The 27,604-nt window shown below is 36.4% G+C and overlaps 1 protein-coding gene across 1 annotated transcript; it reads left to right on the forward strand.

Annotated features, from left to right (window-relative positions):
* Positions 1-1,506: 1,506 nt before the first annotated feature.
* gpm6aa (glycoprotein M6Aa) lies at positions 1,507-27,385 on the forward strand. Its single transcript, XM_067457445.1, has 7 exons — positions 1,507-1,781; positions 12,966-13,158; positions 15,470-15,626; positions 16,684-16,837; positions 17,009-17,103; positions 17,236-17,301; positions 25,167-27,385. Exons 1-7 carry the CDS (start codon positions 1,745-1,747, stop codon positions 25,317-25,319), a joined length of 855 nt encoding a protein of 284 aa, XP_067313546.1. The 5' UTR covers positions 1,507-1,744; the 3' UTR covers positions 25,320-27,385.
* The last annotated feature ends 219 nt before the right edge of the window (positions 27,386-27,604 follow it).

Consider the following 27,604-nt stretch of genomic DNA (forward strand, 5'->3'; position numbering starts at 1 on the left):
CGGAAGAGAGCATGGGTGCCGTGTAAAAGGTGCCGGCACGCACTTGCACCGCGGGTCATCTTACATCTGATGACGCATCTTTAAATATGGATTGTAACTTGAAAATAATGCTTTATGTATGTTTCTGTCGATGGATACACATGCGGGCTCCTCAGTGATACACTACAACAGCGGTAACGTGGGCAAAGCGGTCTCTATTAGTAAACTTTGTTCAATGCATGTAAGTGCTGCCGTATCTTCGAATATAAATACGGGTGATGTGTAGTGCCAAAAAACGCGAATGAGAACTTGAGCGCAAATATTGAGTTCTCTTTCAAGTCTTGCACTTGAGCGGACAAACTCACACAAAAAAAATGTCAACATGTTTATCTTGTATCCAAACAGACATGGTCTGTATATGCCTTAAGAGAACTTTATACAGCCAAGAAAGACGACGCATAGGCCTATCCATGCATTAGGTCTTAAAGGGGCAGTAGCCTTTACTGCTGTGTGTTTAATGTAAAAAAATATAAGGACATCCCCCACTGCTCTTGATTGAATAGCTTTTGTAAGTTTAATAAGGATTAATCTTTAATTTAATGCAGTTATTTTACATTTGAATACTTTATTCAAGTGATGTACCTAAAATCTAATGTTAGACCTATACCTGAAAAAACTGAAAAGCATTATTTTATTAGTATCTTTGCTCGATAGTATTTAAGTTTTAAGTTATTAGATTTAAGTTATTTGTTTCTTATTTTCTTTATTTTTCTTTGACAGTGGTCTTTTTTCCCCTGAACATAGCAAATACCAAACCGTACTGAAACCGTGATATAAACCGAAACATGAGCATTGAGCAATCTGTACTGTCCACTATAACACTAGCACTATAACAATGCATATATTTCTGGTTTTATAAATGAGGAAATACTAATTTTAATGACGCATCTAAATTGCATGTTCTAACAAATGTGGCTGATTATGTGCGTAAAATATGACAAAACAAAAATTACTGCCATTTTATGCCGTATTTTATGCTGTATGTTTTTGACACCCCCTGGAATGACACATTGAATATGTTTCAACACACACATACACATATGAGCATTCGTGCCATATGATGTTATATTCATCACAAGCATTTATATTTCATCCATGTTGCGCACCGAAGCAGCGAAGCTGAAAAAATCGACTCAAGATGTCATCATTATATTTCAAGTCTCCTTGGATTCTAATGATGACATCTTGATTTACTATATACTGTGCACTGTAGTAACTATTGGAATGGTCAGACAGAATATGAATTTAATATTTATTGTTTTTTTTTTTTTATCTCAAGTATAATCCAGCAGAGATGATCAAAGTTTTGGGTGGTTGTCGATTTGTTAATTTTGTATCCCAGACTTGTGCGTCGTATAAACATAAATATAAAGCATAGAGGTCTGAATGTCTTAACACTCTAGTTTTCACAAGCCTGCACTGAGATGCCACACTGAACCTCCTCAGTCCTCACACAAGAGAAGTCAACTGAAAAAAATCGGTGTTGACAGCAGCTCTCCTCCGTGAGGAACAGGGTAGTAGCAGGAGCGAGAGAGTGAGGAGAGGGAGGAGGGAGAGAGAGGGAGAGACTTGTGCACTGAGAGCCAGCTTCATCCTCTATTGTGGTGAGCAGGCAAGGGAAGGCTTTTAAGGAGCGGACTTTAAACCCACAGGCGCAACACTGGTCACCGCTGTAGAGACCCCTGAAATCAAAGGACAAGGCAACATGGAGGAGGACATGGATGAGGGACAGACCCAGAAGGGTAAAGGAATGCCTTTTATCTCCATTGTTTTCCCATCCATCTTTCCGATTGTGTTGTTTACCTTTGTGCCTAATCTCTCACTGCTTTTCATTGTCTCTGATCTTGTGGATTATAAAATGAGGTTATGAAAATTAGTCTCTCCGAATAAGTTATTGTATTTTTATGTGCTGGAAGAAGTGTTTTCTGTATATTTGTTATTAGAGTTTATATTTTAATGAATTCACTGATGATGTATTCATGCACTGTGATGCATTGCATGCATTGTTAGTCTTCGAAATGATTTTATATAGCGTGGCTGAGCAAATATGATCCTTTAAAAAAACAGATTGATAGAATTTATAAATGGCAGGGATTGTGTAGAGGGGTGTGTGCATGGGGCTGGATCCTGCGTGTGTGTGTGTGTGTGTGTACCATCTGATGGGTCTGTCTTTGTTTGCCGCGCATTTCTGTCAGTCTGTCTGAAGGAGGCTGAGACAGACAGGAGATCCGTCTTCTAGATGCAGTGGACATTTAAATAGTCGTCCAAATTTAGCCATTGTTTCCCCCTCTTTCATTTAATTTCCTTGGCTTGCTCCTTCATTTGTTTGCTTTGTGTGAGAGGGAGCTTGCTATTTAAATACCACCATTTGCAGGGGCTGGATTTTGAGCGCGGGGAAGAAATCATTGTCTTTTTTGCTGGCCTATAGAGAAAATAAATGCACATTATTGCATCGTGAGAAGCTAAAATAAAGGGAATAAAAATACCAGCCTTTTGAACCATTTCCCTCTTCTTGCTTCATCTGTGACGGCTCTTTATATTTCAGCAAATCTTTTTCTCTCCCTCCTCCCTTCTAAAGCAGAGTGATGATAGCAGCCATGTCAGTTCTGCTGTGCTTAGACTGTCGGTGTGCTTGTGTGATATTTAGCACATGAAATATGGGAGGGTCATTGATTTTTTTTCTCGACCTGCCAGGGTGTTTTAGTGTTTAATTTTCGTATTTAGAATATGAAGATGCCATGCACGATTAGCTGGATCTAATCATTTAATCTGAGAATCAAAAATGCACAAAGCCTGTTAACACTGATCTATTTTGTTTCTCTTTTCTGTACTTTTAAGCCGATTCGCATTTAATAGCTAGATGCTTGTTTGTTTTGTTCATGAAGAAAATGTTTACTGTCCATAAAGTACAGCAGATGAACTTCCTGACAGTCTAGGATATTATATGTCTTATTTGGCCTGCTTTTCTTTTAAGAATTGGATTATTATTGGAGAATTCCAGATCTATTGGTATCTGGGAATCCCAAATGAGCAAGACTGAGAACTTATTTACTCCATTTATTAGTCCATAAATATATTATGATTATTATTAAAACATTTGGGGGGTTCAAATAAAATTGAATTTTATTTGAAAGTTTAGGTATGTGTATATGTGTGTATATGTATATATATATATATATATATATATATATATATATATATATATATATATATATATATATATATATATATATATATATTAATCATTAATGTATTCCATGGGAATCAAACCCATTTAAGTTACAGGAATACCTTACAATTTAGAAATAAAAGGAAATATATATATATATATATATATATATATATATATATATATATATATATATATATATATATATATATATATATATATATATATATATATATATATAATGCATTTTTTTTCCCCACCTAATATGCTACAGTAAATGCAAAAGACTAAAGTTTCTTAACTCAGCTGAAGTCCAATAGTAGTTTATTCACAGACGTGCATTGACCGGCGCGCTGACCCTACCCCTGCACAATAGATGAAGTGGGAAACTAAGCGGCCTCATGGGAGAATGGACATTTCATTACCTCTCATGATTATTGGATTAGAAGACATTAGGCCGTTAACACAGACAGATAGCATCCCACTCCTCGTCTTTTATTTATGACTTTTACCTCCAAATTTCTGTCGTCACCACTGTTGATGTCTATTGGCTTTTAGCAGTCCCAACTGACTGTAACATCATCCACATGATGCAATTCTGATAGGTGTTCATAAAGTCAGTGTTATGGAATTTCACAAAATGATAACAGTTTGAGGGCACTTTACACGCATAACATGAGTAGCCATGTAAATGAGTGTTTTCTGTCAAATAAAGACAATAAAAGGTTTAGCTGGCACACACAGATTGTTTCTCATTACCTCACAGGTGTTTTGCCTGCCAAGTCAATGCAGCCATGTCTTCTGCGCATGTGTTTATGCTCTGATGTCAGAAACTGACAAAAACTGGGCAATTTCAAAATCTTCCATAGTCAGATGTAATTTGCTGATTTTTGATAGTTACCTGTATTTTGTTAGCGCATGTAAACACTCGCTTATAAGAGATATTTGTGCACATCATTACATGTCGTTATGCCTCTTTTACTATCTTTAGTAGCAGCATGTAACAAACTTCTGATTCAATAGTGTCCAAATCGAGTTATGATTGTCATTGAGTGCATTTCTATTTCATCCAGGCATCTAATCTTTTTGAATTATGGCATCAGTTTAATTCTGTTGTGTAAACATATTTCTCTTTTTCTCTAAGATGTAATGGATGTGCAAAGCACCACATTGTTTTAAACTGATGCTAAAATGGAAATGAAAACGTGATTCAATTCTATACCTCTGCGGGATGCACGCTATCTGGGAATCTCGTTTCCTTCCTTGTTTTTTCCTCGAAAAAAAACACACCCTTGTGTGATCCAGAGGCAAGCCTCTATAATATGGACACTGCTATTGTTTCCACACTCTAGTCAAACCTCTCAGGGATACTGAAGTTTAAGTAATTGTCCTCAAAATTGAATCATAGCTATTAATAGAAAGTGAATTCAGTGCACTATTGTTCTCCCCATTGTTTCCAACAGGTCAAATGAACATAAAGCAAGTCCTTCAAATTGTTGAAAATTTTTAAAAGAATGCCGTTTTCTACCCATTTGGTGTATTTCAAATTCCGATACAAATGGGCTACATACAAAGGAGTCTAAATGGAAGATGTGGGAAGTATAAGAACCCTCTAGCTGCCCCATCATCAGATAGGTTGGAGGAAGTAGTATTGTCTTCGCCATTCCTACTGCGTTTGGCGCTGGACTGTGTTTCCCCCCCTGTAATCCTTGTGAATGTGTCTCCCATTCAGCCCGTTTGCCTCTGAATTTGTTGACACACGGCGCTGTAAGTGGGTCATGGTGCTCGCAAAGGCCCGGCCCATTCACAGGGCCTGCACCTCCATCGCCATGGCAACCCTGCTGGTTGATTAAACATGCGCAGAGAAGCCGCGCAGACGTGCGGTGATGAAAACCCGCTCGCTTTCAGGGAGGGGCCGGCGATAGAGACGCACAGCGCCCCTCATATAGCCACTTGATGTGATTGAATTCAATTGAATTTGAATTATTTTTATCCAAACAGAAAAATGGCATTAAGGGTAATGAAATGCTAATCACTTTAAATTGACAAATTATTTAAATCCTTTTGAATATTATTAAAAACAAAGGCCGAGGAAGGTCTGATTGAGGTGGTTATGAATAGAGAATAATTGACTGTGGGCGTAAAAAGGTATAAAAAAAAATAAACAGCAAAAAAAGCTATTTTACTACATAACCAACACTTGCTTCTGTTTTCCTCTCCATCTGCCTGTTTTCTTTCATCTGTCATTGCGATCTCTTATCCGTTCACTCTCCCTTTCTCTCTCCCCTCTGTGTTGCGGATTAGCGTTAGCGACTACAGCCCTTTGTTGCACGGTCTTTGAGCGCCCTGTGAGAACGTTTCCCCTCTGAACATGTCTTGATATCAGGGTTCGCAGTGGTTCCCAGTGACCCCACAGTTCCAGCCTTCCAGGGATTAATTGGAGGTTGGGGGTGGGGCGAGGCGGGAGTGGCACTGTGGCTGTCAGACTGACAGATGGGCGTTGGGGTTGGGTGGGGTGATCGAGGGACATGGGGGGAGGTATGGGGGCTGTGGGGTGGGAGCGGCAATTTCTTTATTATTAGAGGACCCTCCAGGATAGTGCTTTTGTTTATGTTGTTCGGGTTGGGCCTGTCTTTTGTGTGCTTCGTTTTTGGTTTAACATTTGAAAACAATGTCCAAATGCCAGTGTTATTTCGTATCAATTATATATAATGACAGTATTTATTAATATAATGTGAATTAATATTTCATTTAATTTTTAGTACTTTGCTTTGTCATTTTTATTTTTTCAAATATATTTATCTTTTTTTTATTATTTTTTATTTCAGTTTTAGATTAAGTATTTTCAATACTTGTATGATTTAGCTTAGTTACCAGGCTGCATTTCTCATTTTGCTAAGTTTGAGTTTTTCTCTTATATTTTTTTAATACATTTCTGCTTTATTTAAATTTACGAAAATGATTTTAAATAGTTTTAGATTTAGTTACCAATAACAACACTGCTGATCTCATTAATTGTGTAGAAGATTTGGTATATGTATTTTTCATCAATTAATACAATTTCAGACTCAAACAGTTTATTTTAGGGGACCATTTTGCCCCCTTTTACACGATGTAATATAAGTCTTGGTTGTCCCCAGAATGTGTCTGGGAAGTTTCAGCTTAAAATATCCCACAGATCATTTACTATATGATGTTGTGAACGCAATTTTGAGTGAAATGAAAAACATGCTGTTTTCGTGCATTTATCTTTAAATGCAAATGAGCTGCTGCTCCCCGTCCCCCTTTCTAGAATAGTGATGAGCCTTTACAGCTCATTCCTCGGATACTCCAAAAACGAACAAAAAAAAAAAGTTTGGTTTTGATGATTATCTCTATCTCGGTAATACATGACATCACAGTTCTTCATCATTATGAAATATGATTTTTATCTGCATATATTAAAGGCCTATCAGTCTAAACTTCTGAGATATGGTTTTCTGAGCGCACACACCCAGAGCACGCGCACAGAAAGCCGGATGTCAGGCGCGTATCCTGTGAGTTTTAAACTTAAGTTCTCTTTGACGTCTTTTTGCTACAAAAGAAGCAGAAAACCACTGCGCTTGATTCAATAACTTTACTAGTTTTAATAAAATAAAATAGAAATCTTACTTGAATGCTACTGATAAACAAAGTTCTTTTTTATGAAATCTGAGAGCTTTCGGTCCCTCCATTGACAGCCTATGCAACTACGCCTTAAAAGCCCCAGAAAGGTAATAAAGGCATTATTAAAGCAAGCCATGTGACCCCAGTGGTTTAACCTTTAATTTATAAAGTGACACGAGTACTTTGTTTACGCAAAAAACATAATGAATGCAAAAAAACAGAATGACATTTTTGGGTAACTAACCTTTTTAAATGCTCTGGCAAGGAATTAAACATGGCGTACTGTACAGCTCACTCAGGGGAGTGCTAATAGGTCACATTCTGTCGCCAGTTGTGGGCGGGGCGTGTTCCAGTGTAACATCACAACCAAAGTGCAACAAAAAGCTCTAGTCGCTATTCGCTAACGCTAATCAGATCCGTTATTAACAAAGTGTACAATCTGCATGCATTTTTAATGCTGTTTCGTCTAACACCCCTTAATCATACAAGGCTGCATTCTAATGTAAGGCAATTTGTGTTGGCTTCAGACCATGTGATTACTCTAAGCCAACCTGGGGCCCATTCTTTGTACGTGGTTATATGGATTTTACTGTTGAAGATTTGACATGATCCAGGATTGTTAAATTCTTCAAAGCTCATCCGGAAGTTGCTGTCATAGCAACAGGTCTGTAAGCTCAGACCTCCTCGGGCGGATTAGATAGAATCTTTTTAAGCGGAGGTGATACTTAAAGTCTGTCCTAGCCATTGCTAATTTCTTACAAGATTATCATGGGTTACAATAATAATTTAATAATAATAATATATTAAAAATTAGTTTAAAAATATAATATTATATTGTTTAGTCTATAATAATATTGACACCGTTTTACTCATTGAAAGACTTATTTGTGTGGGAATTATTACCTAATAGTTTAATTGGAGATTACACACGTGATGTATAGAAAGTATGCTGTGCTTTATTTTGAACGGTGACGGCTATTATGGGAGTGGCTTGATGGGGATAACTTACTGGGAATCATGTAACAACCATTAGACATTTCATTGATCTATTATAGCCTTTATGTTTAACATTTAGGTCCAGAAGTTTTTCGTCAGGTGTGTGATGTACTTTTTTTATATGAAGTCATTGCGTTGCTGTCTTGCCAAACAGTTGCTGCATTGCTGATCATGGGCTGCATCCGAAAAACTTAAAAAGCTGACTTGTTGTCTTGCTGCCCTATAGGCGATGACTCCGCAGGCAGAGTTTACGAAACTCATTTCGGACAGACTTCTGAGGTGGCGTAACAGTTTAATTATCTACAACAAAATTGAGAGAGCTTTGATGAGAACTAAACAAATATGTTATTACTAGAGTATACTAATTTCTCACTTACACTCTTAAAAATAAAAGTTCCTAAATGGTTCTTTGGCAGGGCTTATGGTACCATGAAGAACCTTTAATATCTAAAGAACCTTTCCATTGCACAAAAGGTTCTTTGTAGTGCAAAACGGTTCTTTAAACTATAAAATGTTTTGGAAAAATGGTTCTTTAAAGAACCTTTCACCAAACGGTTCTTTGGAGAACCAAAAACGGTTCTTCTATCTATGGCATCACTGTGAAAACCCATTTTTGGTTCTTCCTGCCACCTTTATTTTTAAAGGTGTAGAAATGACATCAGAAGTAGAAAACGTTGGACACATACATTTACACAAAAACTGACCAGCAACCTCAACTTTCAGACACCATCGTTCTTTTTTCTGGCTCAACAGTCACCAAATGAAATGCACAGGATTGTGGGATATCAATGGCAGTGAAGGATGCATATATGCTGCCTTAAAAAAATGATGAAGGTATCTCAGGAGACAGGAAGTGATGCTAACATTGGTTTTGGACGTGTCTGATGTGCCTTCCTAATTAGAATGCGTTCTTCAGCATTTTTAAGTTTTCGGATGCAGCCAAGTTTTGCGGTTATCAGTCTATCTGGCCTTTCCGACGAACATAAGAACGCACAGTAATCTCAGACAACTTAATCCAGATACTTTAAGGCAGGTTTGTACTACATTATTTTTGGCTGGGTTTTGCTGTCACAGATGGATTTACAAGGTCTATGACAACCCCGGATTGCGCCAAATAATAATATACACACCTTAATGTACATGGATGCAAGGCGACAATTTGATTTAAAAAAAAAAAAAATTATACTGATAAACTAACAAGAAATATATTTTAAAAATGTAAATAAGAGTTGCTAAGACAAGAAGTTGACAGACGACAAGAAAACTTATTGTGTAGCGTAAGCACCATGGTAATTCATGTAATCTCATAGTACTGTAGTGTGAGTTTGCCTTTAATCAAATCCGCAAATATGCTTGGCATCTGTCAAATCATCTATATTAAGTGGAGACATACAGTGCTTTTAACAGTACAAAGAATCTCATAACAGGTAGTAAATGCTAATACGGTTATGTAGATGAGTAAAATGACAGGAATATGAACATTTATTATTTAGAATAATACATACAAATATTAAAATACATAAAATAATGTATTAGTACTCAGAGAGTGTGTTAGTCTGTTAATGTTTAAATATATTATTATTAAAAACGAAATCACTTTAAGCATTTTTAAAGGGGTACTTCAGCGCTGGGAAGACGAATCTGTATTTAAACTGGGTCATCAATGTAGTAGAAATGTGAAATTATTTTTTAATTTGGTGCCTTCTAGACTGAGAAAAGACAGAAAATGTATTTTTGTCTCATGGGGATGAAAGACTACAATTCCCAGAATGCTTTGCTGCCCTGTGAGGCCATTCCCAAAGCCACCAACTTGATTACTGTGACTGAGTTGGAGAAGACACTACAATTAAAAACTGAACGTGTCTGTTCAATATAATGAGTGAGTCACCGCGTGAGTGTCACAGCACTGAGCACTAACTGCAGGAGTCAGATAAATGTGTGATGAGAGCTGAGGTAATCGCGACTACACTCGCGGCATGCATTCACAACGCGAGTTCAGTCTGGCGCGTTTCAGTTCATGCCTTTGCAAGCTTAACTTTCATAGAAATTAATTTGAGAAGTTAGAAGACTTACATTGCTCACCATAGCTCCGTTTAAATGAGTGCCTGCAGCTGCCTGCTGAGCTCTCCCTTCCCCCATGTGCGGGTTCAAAACATGCGGTAATGGCTCCCTCTGCTGGCTGTAGTCTTTAGTCTTCGGCCAAACATTCCTCCTATGATGCAAATATCGTCAATTTGCATCATAGGAGGAATTTTTCCAGAAATAAAATGCATAAATCTCTTGTCTCGGGGGGATATGAGGGGGGAAAGCACAATCATTTGAATAAACTCCAGGTTTCTACTGATACAATGCCATATGCTAATCGCTGAAGTAACCGTTTAAGTAGATGTAGATCTATTGAGGTTTCACAGGGGCTTCAATACGGCCATTTGGTAACACTTTAGAATAATGGTCATTAGTAACTACATTAGTTAACATTTACTTATAATGAACTGCTCTTATAAAGCATTTATTTATCTTTGTTAATGTTAATTTTAACATTTACTAATGCATTATTCAAATCTTGTTAACATTAGTTAATGTACTGTGAACTAACATGACCAAACCATAAACAGCTGGATTTAAATGAACAAATACAGTAACAAATGAACTGCTCATGATTAGTTCATGTTAGTTAATACATTAACTAATGTTAACCAATGACCATTATTCTAAAGTGTTAGCCAAAACAAAGGCACTGACATAAGATATGCCAGTGCAAGTTGCTTTCAGTTAAAACAACTCAAACATGCATTTTAGTCTGGGACTAGGCTTAAAGCCATAATATGTTGAAAAGAAATTGGATTGAAAAACACTAGAACGATGTTATATATTTAGCTGACTTGTGTACTTACATTTTCTCAAATGTTCCCAAGAATGTTTAAATCCAGAGAAATAAACTATTTTAACCAAGAAACGCACAGACTGTGTCACTTTGTCACCTATCAATGTCACCATATCTGCTTTACCCTCAATTTAAGTTGTTGTTGTTGTTGTTATTGTTGTTCTAAAGAACCATGGAAACACCAAAGACGCTTTAATATATTATGTGTTTTATGTTTCATAAGCAACTATTTGGATAAATTCACTGTCAGAAAAATGAAAAATAGTCATTGTTATATAGCGCAACACGCTATATAACTAGTGTTAGTCTTATTGCTTAAATCTCGTTTTCTTAATTTACTGCAAGTACCATGTTTTACCATGTCTATAATCGACCTAGCCTCCTGCAGTGTGCATCAAGTGTTTCATGGTAGCTGCAGAGCTCAAATGTATTTAATACGATAATACGTTACACCACATAAACATGACGGGAAGAAACGGAAGCGCTCATCTGCGGCATAATAAAAGCTCCACTGCTCTCTCATTAGCAATCGCTCTAACAGCTTTCAGCCCCACACTGCTCCATACTACAGTAACATTAATAAATCTTTAATACATTAGCTCCTCCATGAATATGAGTCCTGTCAGATTGTAGAGGTGAAGACAACAACTCCCATGATTCTGTGAAATCAAGGCATCATCAAACCTACGCCTTTGTTTTGAATAAGCGTCTTCTAGAGGCGAAAATTACATAACGTGCCTTTAAGACTTGACTAAGGATAAATCTTTTAAACAAAAAATCAGATTCTGTCTATGGGCGTGTCTCAATCGGCTTCCTAGTTCAGTAGTCAGGGCACTGATAAGGGAGCCAGCCCATTGGCTTTTGTCCTGATCAGTGCCCTGACTAGTGAACTAGGGAGCCGAATGAGAGGCACCCTATATTTTCACTCCTTGTGATCCATAGCAGTTGCTATGGCAACAGGTTGATCCCTCACTGAAGCCACTGTAAAGCCAGGTCTGAGGTTCATTACAACACGATTACCATATTCGACAGTATTCAATAATTCACATTCAAGGTCTGAAATGGGAGCAATAGCCTCAACCAAACCATGGTTGTAATAAGGTCTGGCAAATAAACACTGAGTTGGGAACGTATGCAAGCTAAATCGTAGTTTATTCTGAAGTACTTAACTGTATATGTGATAAATGCTATTATATTTTATAAAAAGACAATGAATGTCATTGTACTGTAAAATACGGTTGTAATATTAATATATTGTAATATATCTTATATATTAATAATATACTGCAATGATATAGTAACAATAAAAAGGATGTGTTTTAATACTATAACATAATTTATCTTATCATTTATGTTGGATATATTTGATTTACAAATACATCCAGCTTTTTAGTAAAAAATCTTTTTTCTTTCATAATGCCCGAAAGATTGTTACTGTGTTTTTACAGTACATTTCTGGAAACTACAGCTAGCAGTTTATTTATTTATTTATTTATTTATTTATACTGTGAAATTAAACATTTCCGTACAGTGCATTATTTTAACAAGTATGTGAATTAAAAACTCTCTAGAAAGTATCGCACACTTAAAAAACAAAAACAATGACATGAACTCCAAGTTTGTTCTGTTCTAAACATAACAACTTTCTGTGTGAAATCTAAACTAATTCAACTTTGAAATGAAACACAGGCAACCGTTTGGAAAAACTCAATCAGAATGACTAAGTGTCAAAGTCCATCCTCACATCCTCCCATCCATTTTGTTATTCATGAATCATACTGTTATGATTCACTCTGATATATGATGCTAAGGGGAGAATTTAAAATAGTCTGCTGCAGGGACAATTTTACACATCATTGGAGAGTAACAAATACACACACACACACACATACACACACACACACACAGAGAGAGAGAGAGAGAGAGAGAGAGAGAGAGAGAGAGAGAATGAACTGGACCTCACTCTGGACCCTCCGACTGAATGGATTGAGGATTTATTTTCAACCATCTGGGTACTTGCTAGTCTTGTCAGGCAGAGGCTAGACATAAGAAGAGCACAGTAGAAGATTGTGGATATGTGCAAGAAAACTACTTTCTTAAATGGCATAGGCACTGGTGAAATGAAACAGTGCAATCGATCACAGACACAAAACATCTTTGAGGAGATCTTGTTCTCCCCAGTCGTATCTTTCAGATGAATAACATGACCTGTTTTTTTCTTTCATCTCTCAGGATGTATGGAGTGTTGTCTGAAATGTCTAGGAGGCATCCCTTATCCGTCCCTGATTGCCACCATCCTGCTGTATGCTGGAGTGGCTCTCTTCTGTGGATGTGGACACGAAGCTCTTTCTGGAACGGTCACCATCCTCCAGAACTACTTTGAGGTGATCAGGGGACCTGGAGATGGTCTGGATGTGTTTACAATGTAAGTGAGAGCAGCACTTTGAACCAGCCATCTCTCACTGTAAATATTACATACATAAATGCCAAACTTAAAAAACTTTTTTTATTTTATTGTTTATGTTGGAATGCAGAAATAAAATGTTTAAAATAATGTTAGTTAGTTTGTCAATGATAAAATATTAAATATAGTATTATTATAAAATAATAATTAAAAATCTTTTAACAAAAAAAATCTAATGCTTTAACACAGAAAAAATGTAAATGTTTAACATTTTTTTTAATTTTCTAAAATGTTTTTGTTGTTTAACATTTTTGCGGAAACAAATATACCATTCAAACATTTGGTAAAATTAAAAAAAGAGAGAAATGTATGATATTTTTTCATCAAGGAGGCATTAAACTGATGAAAAGAGTCAGTTGAGACATTTATAATGGTACAAAATATTTCTATTTAATAAATGCTTTAATAATATTAATAAATACATTTTTAAAAAATTCCGTGCAGTGCAGGACTGCTTAAAGTTACAGACATGTTAGATTGATAAACAAATACGTTTGAAAATAAATAGCGGAACTTGCTCGATAGGTTATTAAAAGTGCAATAAACTGCGCAGGATAACTGTATTTGGTGCTCATACCTGAAGAGTGTGCACGGAAATCTGCCTCTCCGACAACATGCGATCTGAGGCTTCCGTGGTTTAATGGGCTTGAATGTTCAAATACACACACTTTGTATGTCAAAATGTCCTTCTTGGCAAGTATTCACATTAATAGTCGGTTATGTCTTAAATGGATAGTTCACCCAAAAATGAAAATTATCCCATGATTTCTAAAAGAATAATGTCATATACACCTAGGATGGCTTGAGGGTGAGTAAATCATGGGATCATTTTCATTTTTGGGTGAACTCTCCCTTTAAGTGAACATAAACAGTTGGCAAAGCAAGCTGATGTATGAATTATATGCAATTTAGGTCTTAAAGAGTTAGTTCATCCAAAAATTAAAATTCTGTCATTAATTACTTTGCCCTCATGTCTTTCAACACCCGTAAGGCCTCCGTTCATCTTCGGAACACAAATTGAGATATTTTTGTTGAAATCCGATGGCTCAGAAAGGCCTCCAATGACACCAATGTCATTTCCTCACTCAAGACCCATAAAAGGCACTAAAGAAATCATTACAATGTCCATTATGAAGCGACGAGAATAATTTTTGTGCGCAAAAAAAAACCCTAAATAACAACTTATATAGTGATGGCCAATTTCAAAACACTGCTTCCTGAACCCTGGAGCTTAATGAATCAGCATATCGAATCAGCGGTTCGGACTGCCAAGGTCACGTGGTTTCACCAGTTATTGAATCATGAATCGATACGTGGATTCATTAAAGTCTGAAGCTTCATGAAGTTTCATAAAAAGTTCATAAGTGTAAGTGTTTATCCGTTTAAGATTAAATTGATCTTTGTGTACAGAAAGGATGTATGTGTAAATTATCTTTTGTGTGTACATGTACAGTGTGGCTCAAAATTAACATTCAATTTTCAACAATTCAGTGTCAATAATTAGGCATTTGTTACTTTAATATTGTAACACTAATAACTGCAAAACAATGACACACAAAAAGTGTGTGTGTGTGTGCGTGCGTGCGTGCGTGCGTGCGTGCGTGCGTGCGCGCGCGCGTGCGTTTGGGCACAAGTGCATATACGTTTAAGTGTATGTGTTCGACCATATTGTTCTTAAATGTAGAATATGAAAAAAAAATATCACTTGAATACAAAGTTACATATATTACACTTTAGGGGTAAATTAAGCCTTTGACTCAACATGACTGACACACAAACCTCCATTTTGACAAAAGTATTTCACACATTTGCTTCGATTCACAGCTATGCTAAGTTTATGACCAAGCTGTGTAGTTTACACTGACTTAAATGAACATGTAATAATGTCCAAATGATCTATTTTAATAGAGATGCTAGATTTATTACTTAAGTAACATGTTGAATTCACTTGACATGACAAAAAAACTGCTCTGGTTTGCTTACAACTCTCCTAGTCCAATATGTATTGAGTAATGTGAACTATTAATGTGAACATGTCTTAATGTGTGTGGTCACGTGATTACTTTTGTTCCTTAGAAACAGCTTGTTCCTGTTCTTTCCTAAATCACTAAAATAAACTAAAATAATTGAGATTTAAACGTTTTATTTACTGTAAAATAATATACTGGGAATTTATTTTGGCAGAGCATAAATATTAATGAAATGTATGAGTCTTTTTTTTCTACCCATGCATGAATATAATGATGGACTTTATTTCCTCTGTATCCCACAGCATTGACATTATCAAGTATGTGATCTATGGCATCGCCTCAGCGTTCTTTGTGTATGGCATTCTTCTGATGGTTGAAGGCTTCTTCACCAGTGGGGCCATCAAGGACCTGTATGGAGACTTCAAGATCACCACCTGTGGACGCTGCGTCAGTGCATGGGTGAGAAATCATTGGGAGAACTTCATGTCATGTAATATAGAAAAGGGCAACGATGCCGCTATTCCAAGCAGTCTCCTGCCAACCACATTCATATGTTCTTACTTTTGGCCCAATGTCTTTGATACATCTAATAACACTCTTAACATAGATTTGGATCTAAACCCTTTGACTGCTCTCTTTGACATTTCCTTGAGACCCGACTTGACTATCTCATCTCGCCAGGTTATTGCGTTTACTACTGTTTTAGCCAGACGAGCTATTCTTCTCAAATGGAAGCACGTCACCCCTCCATTGCATGATAGGTGGATCCAAGAAATCTTTAGCTGTATAAAGCTTAAGAAGTTTTTTTTTTTTTTTTTTGCTTTCAGGATCCCTCAAAACTTTTCATAAGACTTGGAAACCTGTATTAGATCACATAAAAGGTTTTATCTATTCTCCGGATACTAGCACTAATACAAAATAACTGACTTTATTGGAAAGCCGAAAGACAGCAGGAATGCTGTCGAAAGAGAGAGGATTGTGTATTTTCATCTACTTATTTATTTTTAGTTATTTGTTTATGATTATTATTTTTCATTGTTTTTTTTTGTTTGGCTGCTTTTATATTGCATGTATATTTTTGGGGTGGGATGGTTCTAAAATGGGTTTAAAATGAGACAATTTGTAATCTCTTATTTTCCATTGAATGTATAATTATGTACGGTCTTGTTAAATTGCCAATAAAAAAGATTTAAAATGGAAAAGGGCAACAACAAAGCCGCTAAAAATAACTGCCGCACATAAAGATGGCATCCCGTTTATAGGCTATAAAAGATAACAAGGTATGGTACTGATGGCTAAACTCTGCTCTGTGTTTGAGATTTTGTTTAATTTCCCTTTAATATATACGTCTCTATGCATTTGATACTTGCAGTATTTTACCATATACTGTATGTTTTAGTTTTCTGAGCTTATAATGGTGCCATTTATTTAATTCTCTTTTACTCTTTTAATTGGTTTCTAATTTAGTGTTTGCTTGGGTATTTGGACATTAGTCTTAATCCTTCTTTTCCTTTAGTTCATCATGCTGACGTACATCTTCATGCTGGCTTGGCTTGGAGTGACAGCGTTCACCTCTTTGCCTGTCTTCATGTATTTCAACATCTGGACCATTTGCCAAAACACGACCGCTCTGCAGGGAGCAAGTTTATGTCTTGATCCGCGCCAGTTTGGTATGTTACATAATCTATGGGTTTCACTGCCAGATGTTTAGGTGTGGTTAAGTTGCTGTAATTTAATTATTTATTACTTATTGGTTATCCAAATTAAAAAGTGTAACACCCATTCCTATACCCTACAAACACAGATTGTTCTTGAGGAATGACCAAAATTATTTATTTTAGGTGTTGTGCCCCTTGGTGAGGAGAAGGCTCTATGTGTAGGATCAGAGTACAGAACAGGATCAGATAAGTTCTACAAAATGTGTGACTCGAATGAGGTAAGTAAACATCTGTATAAAGTATTTCACTCAATTCACAAAAGTCCAATGTTTTCAAATAGTTCTATAAATCATTTCCACAATGAAAAACAATCCAAGACTCATTTCTCTCTAAATATTTTATTCTGAAAGCTGGATATGACTTTCCATCTGTTTGTGTGTGCGCTGGCTGGGGCTGGAGCTGCAGTTATTGCCATGGTGAGTTTTGACAAATACCTACAATTATACTTGGTCCATACACTGCACCTGGACACTGCATGACAACTCTTCGGAAATGGTTACAGTGACGATATGTAGTATGGAAGTACGCGATCAGTACGGACTCTAGAAATTAGAACAGTTTAGTCAATTAGAGTGGCACATTCAGTTGTACTATCTGTGCTGATAAGATAAATATTGAGGCAATTTTTTTAGGAGTGTTCTGTTAATTTACTATTGTATTGTTAATGTATTCATATTGTATTTTACTGCAACACTGGTAGATTGAGGACAACTTGGTTTCAGTAGATGTCTGTGCTCATCACACGTGGTTTTTCTGTGAAATTTGTCAACTCAGACAGCCCAAAATCTGCAGACTGGCACAGACTTTCTGCAACTATTGTCGACTCACCTAGACTGTAAATGAGTGCAAAAATCTGCGCAAAAGTCATGTAGTGTATTCTAACCTTTAGAGAAGATGTCTTAAATATGATTTCAAGGATTAGTTCACCCAAAAATGTAAGTTCTGTCATTAATTACTCACTCTCATGTCGTTCTAAACCCGTAAGACCCTTCGTTCATCATCGGAACACAAATTAAGATATTTTTGATGAAATCCAAGATCTCTCTGACGCCTCCATAGACAGCAATGTAATTAACACTTTCAAGACCCAGAAAGGTTTTTTTCTCACTGTATATTTTTATATCAATGTTCTATATTGATGCTATGTATGTGTTATTTTCTTGTATAGTGACCTTAATTATTAAATAAAATAGTCCATGTGACTCCAGTGGTTCAACCTTAATGTTATGAACCGACAAGAATCCTTTTTTTTTTTTTTTTTACGCAAAAAACCTTTATTCAACATATTTCTTCTCATCTGTGTCAGTCTCCTATGCTGTTGCCGTAGTGTAAACAGTGTAGCACTTCCGAGTTCTACAGCAGAACGGCAGCTCACCGTTGGCCAGCTCCTGCACACGCATGCTTTGTGGTGCTCACGTGAACTAAACAGCATCGGACAATGGTAGGCCACAGCTTTCTGACATAGCACTTCAAAAGCGCTGAACTGTATTGACTTTAACACCGCATGAGACTGACACAGATGAGAAAAGATTTTTGAGTAAAAAGTCGTTATTGTTGTTTGTTTTTTTGCGCAAAAAAAGTATTTTCGTCACTTCATAAAATTAAGGCTGAACCACTGTAAACACAGACTATTTGTATGATGTCTTTCCTATCTTTCTAGGTCTTGCAAGTTTTTATTAAATGGCTGTCTATGGAGGGTGTCAGAGAGCTCTCAGATTTCATCAAAAATATCTTAAAGGTGTTATGAACTGGCTTTTTAATTATTTTATACTGTTGTCTGAGGTCAACTAACGTTTGTGTGGTTTTCACATTCAAAAAACATCATAACTTATAAGCTACACTGATTTTGAGGCTCTCTCCTGAACGCTGGGTTTTGATAGGCATGCCGCACTGGAGACATGGAAGTAAACGTCCACGGCTAGGATTGGATAAGATTTGCATATTTAATGAGCTTCAGCTCCCCTGTCCGTTCAGTTCACATGAGAGAGGGAATGTTTTGAAAGCGGCAACCAGAATGATTCTCTCGATCACAGGGCTCGTAAATGTCTTTATCAAACAAACACAATGATTTATTTCTCATCCATCCGCGATTGATTGAAATATTTCTTGGCCCGCTAGATCAGTGGATATAAGCATAAACCATACACACTCACACACACGAACAGTGGGCAGGGCTACTAAATTACACCCACTTATTATTCTGTAAAGGCCGTTTATTATTCTGTAGAGGCGGTGTTTCACAACAGATGACGTCAAGATGCGCATGCAATCATTTTCTGGGCCTGGTGTCTATAGAAGCATTTCTCTGACTAACAATAAAGTTTTCAGCTCTGAAACTTACAGGATATTCTTATATTACCATGACCTTTTATATATCAAAAGCTCAAGGGAATGTTGATTGCTCAATTCATCACCCGTTTAATTCATGTTCTGAAGATGAATGAAGGTCTTACAGCTTTGGAACGACGTGAGGGTGAAGGATTAATGACAAATCCTTTTTGGGTGAACTAACCCTTTCAGTACCAAAACTAATGTCTTAAACAATTTATTTTAAAATAAAATGCATTTAACAAAAATAAAAAATAAAAAATCAAGTTAACCGCTTAAGTTCAGTTAAATCTTTCAATGTTCCTCGTACATTAAATGAACTACTTAAATGTAAAATATTAGGTATAGGACTCATCAATCATGATTATTTTTAATGGCTTTTTAAAGTATGCATCATAACAACATTTGTGAAACCCAACCAAAACACTCTGTTTAGTATAATGACTTTTATATTTCAAAATCTGTTTCAAAGACTATTAAATTGCTTGCTTATTCATAGCAAGTAATACAATTATTTAGTTTAATTCTGGCATTTATAAATGAATTCAATGCAAATAATGTTTCTCTTTCACCCTAATGTTTTATATCATGGTGATTAAAGTCCTAAAGCTGACAAAAAAATAAGTTTAAATTCCTCCTTTTAAACTGGCAACAGTGTGTTTATTTGTGTGATGATGCGAGCTGAATTAATGACATCACCTGCTTCAGCACCTTTATGTAGATCTAAACTGAAATGGGATAAAGTCATGAATTACTGTCATTTTTTCCTAGTGCATTTTGGGGAGTGGGGGGTTCAATGGGGGCGTTGTCTGTTCTCTCTTATTGCCTTTTCTTTGTTGTTATTTACCCCCCCCCCCCCCCCCGTCTCTCTCTCTCTCTCTCTCTCTCTCTCTCTCTCTCTCTCTCTCTCTCTCTCTCTCTCTCTCTCTCTCTCTCTCTCTCACACACACACACACACGGAGACGCTGGGCTTGTCTTTCTGTTGTCATGGAAACTAGGAGAAGAAAGGCCCTAGAGCTTGTAGCAAGCAGCACTCGGTAATTTGCGGGGAACCATTTTCTGAAAAAGAGAATGTGGTTGTTATAGTCTGGGATGATGTAGCAAATTATAGAAAAATATTTGCTGTCCCCTGCTGTGGAAAGAGCAAATTAACTCATTGTTAAACACAATGCATCCTTACTCTCTCTGGGAAGGATAATAATAACCAAGCTTTTCCTTGTAAAGAAGAGAAATTCAGGGTGTGGCCCTATTCAAATGAGCATGCATAATGTAAATCTGATTTTTATAACGGTGCATTGAAGTAAGCAACATATAGTGCAGTATACTGTAGAATTTCCTCCTAACCAAGGCACAATGCCAGCACACATATGAGAGGAGTCTGGCTGCTTTACAATGCTGCCTCCTGCTGGTGTCACTGCTAATTTTAGAGTGACAAAAACATGCGTCATCACAGTCTGCTAAGATCTTAATCCAAATACACAAATGAGACTTTTAGATGCCTTGGTAAGCATAAGAGACTTCTTTCTGAAACATGAAGAAAAAAACCTTATTATTATAAACTTGTGACTGGTAGTCTATATATTCAATTGACATTTATTTGTATAGCACTTTTCACAATCGTACAGTACAATACAAAAATGTACAGTTCTAAGATACTTCAAATCACCCAGTTAGCTAATATCAAGTATTCATTTAGGCAGAAATAATGAGCTCATTAAAGCAATTATTATGTTCTTTGTAATGATTACAAATACATATAAAAAAAAAAAACTGGCAATGGTGCATGTCGATTTAGAGTTGGTGCCATCTGAGGTCCTCGCAGGTGTAGGCAGGGCCGTGCACAGACATTTTGAGGGGCAGTGGCCCAAACCAAAAAAGGGGGCACTATAAGGGGTTGAGTCATCTTAATATAGAGAATGAATATCAAACCATTTACAATCATATTGTAAATACAATTGTTAGGCTTAAGTGCTCATTTAATTTATGTTGTTGTAATTATTCTTTCAAAAATTTGATTCTGCGCTAATTTGATCACATTTTTTTTTCTATTGGAGATTTAAGTAGCAAAAGAGAATCACTAAAATTGTTGAATATATTTTGAGACAAAGCCAAGGTCTTGTTTATGATTTTTGTTCAAAGTAAATAAAGCAACAGTTTTTCAATAACAGAATATGTAAAAGTATTTAACATGATAATGAACAGCCGCTGATTTAACATTTGTTGACATGACATGGTTAATATTTAGATGGTAAATATCATATAATAAGTTGGGTATCCAGACAATCATCTCATTTATAATAAAAATATGCTAATAATCATATCAAATCATACAATACAAATATATGTATTTGTTACTACTGTAAAACTTTATTAAATTATGGGATCTCATTCATTCAATGTTTTCAGATTATTTACTTTAAAATAGTTTCTGTATTTTAAAAATATTTTTATGTTAACATTTTAATATGTACTGAACAATAATTAATTATTTTATTCATCAAAATAAACAGAAAATACTGCAATCTTTTCTAAAGAGTTTTTTTTGCACAATTATAAACTTAGACATGATTAAAATCACATTTTTCTTTTCATTGTACCCTGATACAACTCATTTATATTATAATAGCCTTTATTATCTTTTATTTAATTGTGTATACGATTAATATGGTCTTAGTAAAATATAATATGACGTATCTTATAAATACTAGTATTCAATTTGATTAAAATTGGGCATATATTTTACAGGAGTTAAAGAGTGACAAACTGTCAGCAAAATATTCAGTAGGCCTATACAGTATGACGACATGCTGGCATGCTGGAGCTTTGAATCCATGTTTGCAACAAACAAATGCTGACAAACTACGAAACTACTAATTCCGCCGATCAACCACTGTAGACTGTAATGTCGATTGTATTTCGTAATGTACCTGTTAATGAGACGACATTCTGGAACTGCCATCTCCACAGAGAGCTGACACAACCACAAACTTTGAGCGATGCTGCGGAGTGAGCGGGAAAACACGGAACAGATTATGGGAATTAGTGGATTTCTAGCAAGACTGAACGCCTTTATGGGAATTTTCGGGGGGTGAGGACAGGAAGGTGGCAAGAGGGGCACCTTAGCCGATGAGAAGACCTCCGTTCATCTTTGGAACACAAATTAAGATATTTTTGTTGAAATGGCTCAGAAAAGGCCTTCATTGGCAGCAATGTCATTTCCTCTCTCAAGACCCATAAAAGGCACTAAAGATGTTGTTACAAATCGTCCATCTTACTACAGTGGTTCTACAATTATTTTATGACGCGACGAAACAAGGCTGGTCAGTACTGTTATTTAATGTGTTTTGGTTCATTCAGCTGATGAAACGCCGCAAAAATATCTTTGAGAGATTTCAGTTGACAAAAAGCCCCAGACAATATGAGCTGTGGAATATTATGTAGGAGATTTATACAGCTTTTCACAGCAGATGCCACTGAAAATTTGGTAAGCCTGTCACTCACATCCTTGCTTTTATACCTGTCATGACGCTGCTCTGAATAAGGTCTCTAGTCAGTAGAGCGCTTATGTTATATGACCTGGGCTGCGTCTGAAAATCTAGGCAGCTGACTTGTTGCCTCGCTGCCTTATCAGACAATGAAACAGTGATCTACGCCAAAATAGAGCAAGCTTTGGTGAGAACTAAACAAATATTTAATTACTACATAAGTAATTTCTCGCTAGAAGGGAAATCAGAAGTGTAAAATGTTGGTCAAGAACGTACATTTACACACAAACTTTCCAGCAAACGCAACTTTCAGACGCCATCTTTTTTTCTTCTTGCTGAACCGTCACAGAATGGAAAGCACAGGATTGTGGGATATCAAAGACAGGGAAGGATACATCTATGCTGTCATCAAAAATCGACCAGATGACTTGCATCTCAGGAAGGCAGGAAGTGAAGCTAACACTAGATTCAGACGTGCCTTGATGCCTCCCTACCTTGAAATGTGTCCTTTGAAGGCAGCTTTTTCCAGGTTTCAGACGCTGCCATGGTCGAGCTTTAGTTTGATGGCGCTTTGTTCGCTTTGAGTGTAAATCCAGTGTAGGCATCGTTCATAGAAAGGCTAGCGAACCAAGCAGTACATGTAAACAAGATGGTAAAATGTGGGACTACATATGTTTTCCTATTTAAAGCTGCAGTCTAACGTTTTGCGCTCTAGCAGTTAATAAACAGAACTGCACGTGTCTTGCGGAAGAACATTGCAGCCACTTCTCTCTGTTTATGTTTATGGCGAGTCACCGTGCTCCTCCGCAGCGGTACCTAACAGTCTGGCCTGAAATAGTCCCAATATAAACACTTATTATAAGTGTACCATAATGATTCAGGGTAAGGCAAAAACATGGTTTGGAAAATGGATTCATGTTGTACATTGTCATTGTATAATATTTGTAAATCTTGGAACACAAAAAAAGTTACGGACAGCAGCTTTAACAATTTGATGGGAATACAATGTAATATAGACCTTGATTTCAGTTCAAGTTCAAGCTTCCCAATTAGCGAGTTTTCTCTCAGAACAAAATGCAAACTGTTGACAAATGTATCCAGTTTCAATGGGTTGGCACAGACTACCCAACATTGCGTTACACTTCACTGACCCAGCGCTGGGTAGGTATGTGAGGGGGTTCATCATTTGTTGACTGTAAAAATGGCCAAACAGCTGAGTTACAGAAAAACTACCCAGCTCATGGATAAAAATATCAAAAGTAACCCAATAAATTTATCCAACAGTGGAACCGTTTGAACCCAGCATTTGGGTTATAAAAAACAACCCAGCATTTTTTTTCTGGTGTAGCTTAGTAAATTCTAATTGAACCCATAAACAAGCATTATGCACCACGCAGGATAAATACTAAATTTTTTGTAGGAGGCATGAGATAATTTTTGTCATCTAATTCTGTTATCATCATCATGGTTGAGTCTGTTTGGAGTATGTGGGTCACATGAGTTGGTTCAGATTTTCTGTGCTCAATTTGTCAGTTTGAACTAAATCCAACACGTCCAGTCATGGTGCTAGACATTCTGACTTTGTAGAGGCATTCAGTGCATCCGGAAAGTATTCACAGCACTCGGCTTTTTCACATTTTGTTATGTTACAGCCTTATTCCAAAATGGATTACATTCATATTTTTTTCTCTCCAAATTCTACAAACAATACCCCATAATGACAATGTGAAAGCAGTTTGTTCGAAATCGTTGCAAATTGTATTAAATATAAAACAGTGCACTGGTCACCCTGTACTGGTTATTGCATTATGACAGGCTAGGGGTGAGGGAGCCAGTAGTTATCTTGTTCTAGGACCGGGGCCCTTAGGGAAGATCCTTATAGGCCCCCTCATTTAGACAGTAGCCCTTCTCAATCTTTTTGAGTACATTTTTTTTTTGTGTTTTTTATTTTATTTTATTTTTTACAAATGTTAATATTCACATGTAAAACGGATATTATTGCGCTTGGTTAACTACATGCTCGATCAATGCTGATCAAGCACCCTGTTTTCAGGATTACTTAGAACATTATATGTTGTATCATAAAGTACATTATATGAACAACTGACACTAGACATATCATACATCTAGTATATTTTGAAAATGACATATTTTTGGCATCAAAATAAAAAGGGCAACATATCATGGGAGATACAACTCATAAAATCCGAACTATATCAAATATTTTAAAATTTTTCTTGGGATGTTTTGCTCAGATTTTTATTTTTGCTGATAATTTTCCACTCTTGCCTGTTTAAGGGTTAAATTCAGTCTGGCCATGTATGTAAATGTAAAAGATATTGTCTGAATAATGTTAATATATATTTTTTTAAGTTCAAGGATGTTTTATAAGAACTTTTATAATATAAATGCAAATGTTCACTTGACTCTTTGTTGAAGTTATTTAATATTATATGGTGTTGTTTCAGATCCACTACCTGATGGTGCTGTCTGCCAACTGGGCCTATGTGAAGGATGCATGTAAAATGCAGAAATATGAGGACTGCAAGTCCAAGGAGGAGCAGGAGCTGCATGACATCCACTCCACACGCTCCAAGGAACGGCTCAATGCCTACACATAAGACAGGAAGCAGCAGCGAGGGCGAGAGGACCCTCAGTGCTTTCACTTCCTGTTGAAGGGAGTTTTGGCACTGGTGCAGTCCAGGTGGTGTGTCGTATGACCAACCCCATGGCCAACCCATTACCTCTCGCACAAACATTATTATTATTGTTATTATTATTATTATTATTAGTGCTAGCAGTAGTGTTGTAGTTTTTCACATTATTGTATTTCATTTTTAAGAGATTGTGCTGGTTCTTTTTTCCACCACATAGGCTTTTACAATTTTGGATTTTTATTTTATATTTTAGCATCAATACATAAATCATTCTTATGTAGAGGGTCGGTTATTGGGGCGAAAAGCACATTTTTCATGTGTGTCTGTCTCTTAAGGTCTCATTGTCAAAGACTTAAATCATGAAAAAAAAAATTGGTAAAAAAATAAACAATTCTTTCTCTCTTTCTTTCTCTCTCTCTCCCTCTCTTTCTCTCCTTTTTTTTTAATCATCAGAAGGTATGAAGCCCGATACCAGCAGATGGCTTGCTCATTCTGCATTATTTTGGTAAAAGAAAACTCAAAAACTGAGACAGAAAAGACAAAAAACAAAATTAAGATATAACAGATGTACCATAAAGTGTTTATTTATTATTTTTCTACAGATGTCATTGCATAGCTTATCAAGAAGATGATTACAAAATATCAAAATGGTTATTATTTGCTTGCTGCGCTAGTCAATTTTTCAGACCGCATCGTGCCAGTAGGTGGCGTTGTAACTTCTCTGAGAGGGAGAGGAACTTTCTGACCACTTTCAGGTGGACATTAAGCATTTAAATCTTTCCGTAGTGTCAGCGAACCCTCTTCGGCAACAATGCAACTCTCCCTTTACTGGAAGCAAGCGACACATGCACAAGTCTACAGCGTTATGACCCCCTCTTTTTTATTTTCCTACACAAATAGATAGACACAGTAAAGCCGTCAGGGTTTTTATTTGACTTTTTATTTTCAGCTTTTGTACAAAGTCAATGTGTAAATGTATGTACTGTATTTAGCACTTAACCTTCAGGTGAATACGTATTAAACTGAAAAACGCATTCCATGACACGATAGGGTGGGTGTTCTTCTGAAAGCTTAAGAAAAAAGACAGGTGAAGTGAACACAGTAATGTTTTGTGACAGATCACTTTGTTTCAGTGGGTTTTTTTCTTTATAAAGGGGAACATGACGATGAAAACAAACATTTAAAGACCTTATACTATTATCTCGATGACAGTTACTCGTTGTCTTGCTAACAAGTCATTATATTGGACAATGGAGATGTCTTATTATTTTAATGCCTGGCAAATCATGTTCAGTCAGTGTTTCTAAAAGCTAGTTTCGTGCACTTATTTGACCATTTTGTGAGCTCTTTCTTGGTGTAAGTGCATTGGGGTGCCGGCTGCCAGTCAGACCCCTGTAATGTTAGGTAAAGACTGTGAACCTAAGTGTTATTTGTGGCATGGTCATGCATTCAATGGTAATCGTTTTTACTGGATCAAAAAAAATAATAATGATGATAATAATAATAATGAAGAAAAAAAAATCAAAGAAAAAAAAACAAGAAAAACAGTTTTCATTTCATCTTTTTATGAGTTTGTTATATGCGACTGTCTTGCTGGGTCATCCCCTTTCTCATAATGTGCAGTAATTTGAATCCTATGCTCAATACATGCGCTGAAACTCCTACTCTTCGATGGTTTAGTGTTTGATTTGTGCCTGTTTACTTTGTGGTGATCTCTCTAACTCCCTCAGAGTCCTCCTCTCACCTTTCTATTACTATTGCTTGTTGAGCCCCTAACTTAATGCTTTCTCTAAACCCCTGACCCCCCCAATCTGGCTGACTCTCTCTCTCTCTCTCTCTCTCTCTATCTGGCTGACTCTCTCTCTCTCTCTCTCTCTCTCTCTCTCTCTCTCTCTCTCAATCTGGCTGGCTGACTCTCTCTCTCTCTCTCTCTCTCTCTCAATCTGGCTGACTCTCTCTCTCTCTCTCTCTCTCTCTCTCTCTCTCTCTCTCTCTCTCTCTCTCTCTCTCTCTCTCTCTCTCTCCATATACTAGTCTTTTTGTACTCTCACTAAAGAATGCTTAGTAGAAAGCTGTACCATTCATTTGTTTTGTACATAAATGTGCCAACCGCTTGACAGTGGCTTTTCTGATCTGTAGGGACAAACTGCTTGCATAAATAAACTACACTGGTGTACTTGTTAATAAATATTCTACGGTTGTTGTTGTTCTTAACAATCTGTGTCATGTTGGAATTCACATACACTCGA

This window comes from Pseudorasbora parva, chromosome 11 (assembly GCF_024679245.1).
Source record: "Pseudorasbora parva isolate DD20220531a chromosome 11, ASM2467924v1, whole genome shotgun sequence".
In the NCBI taxonomy this organism is placed as follows: Eukaryota; Metazoa; Chordata; class Actinopteri; order Cypriniformes; family Gobionidae; genus Pseudorasbora; species Pseudorasbora parva.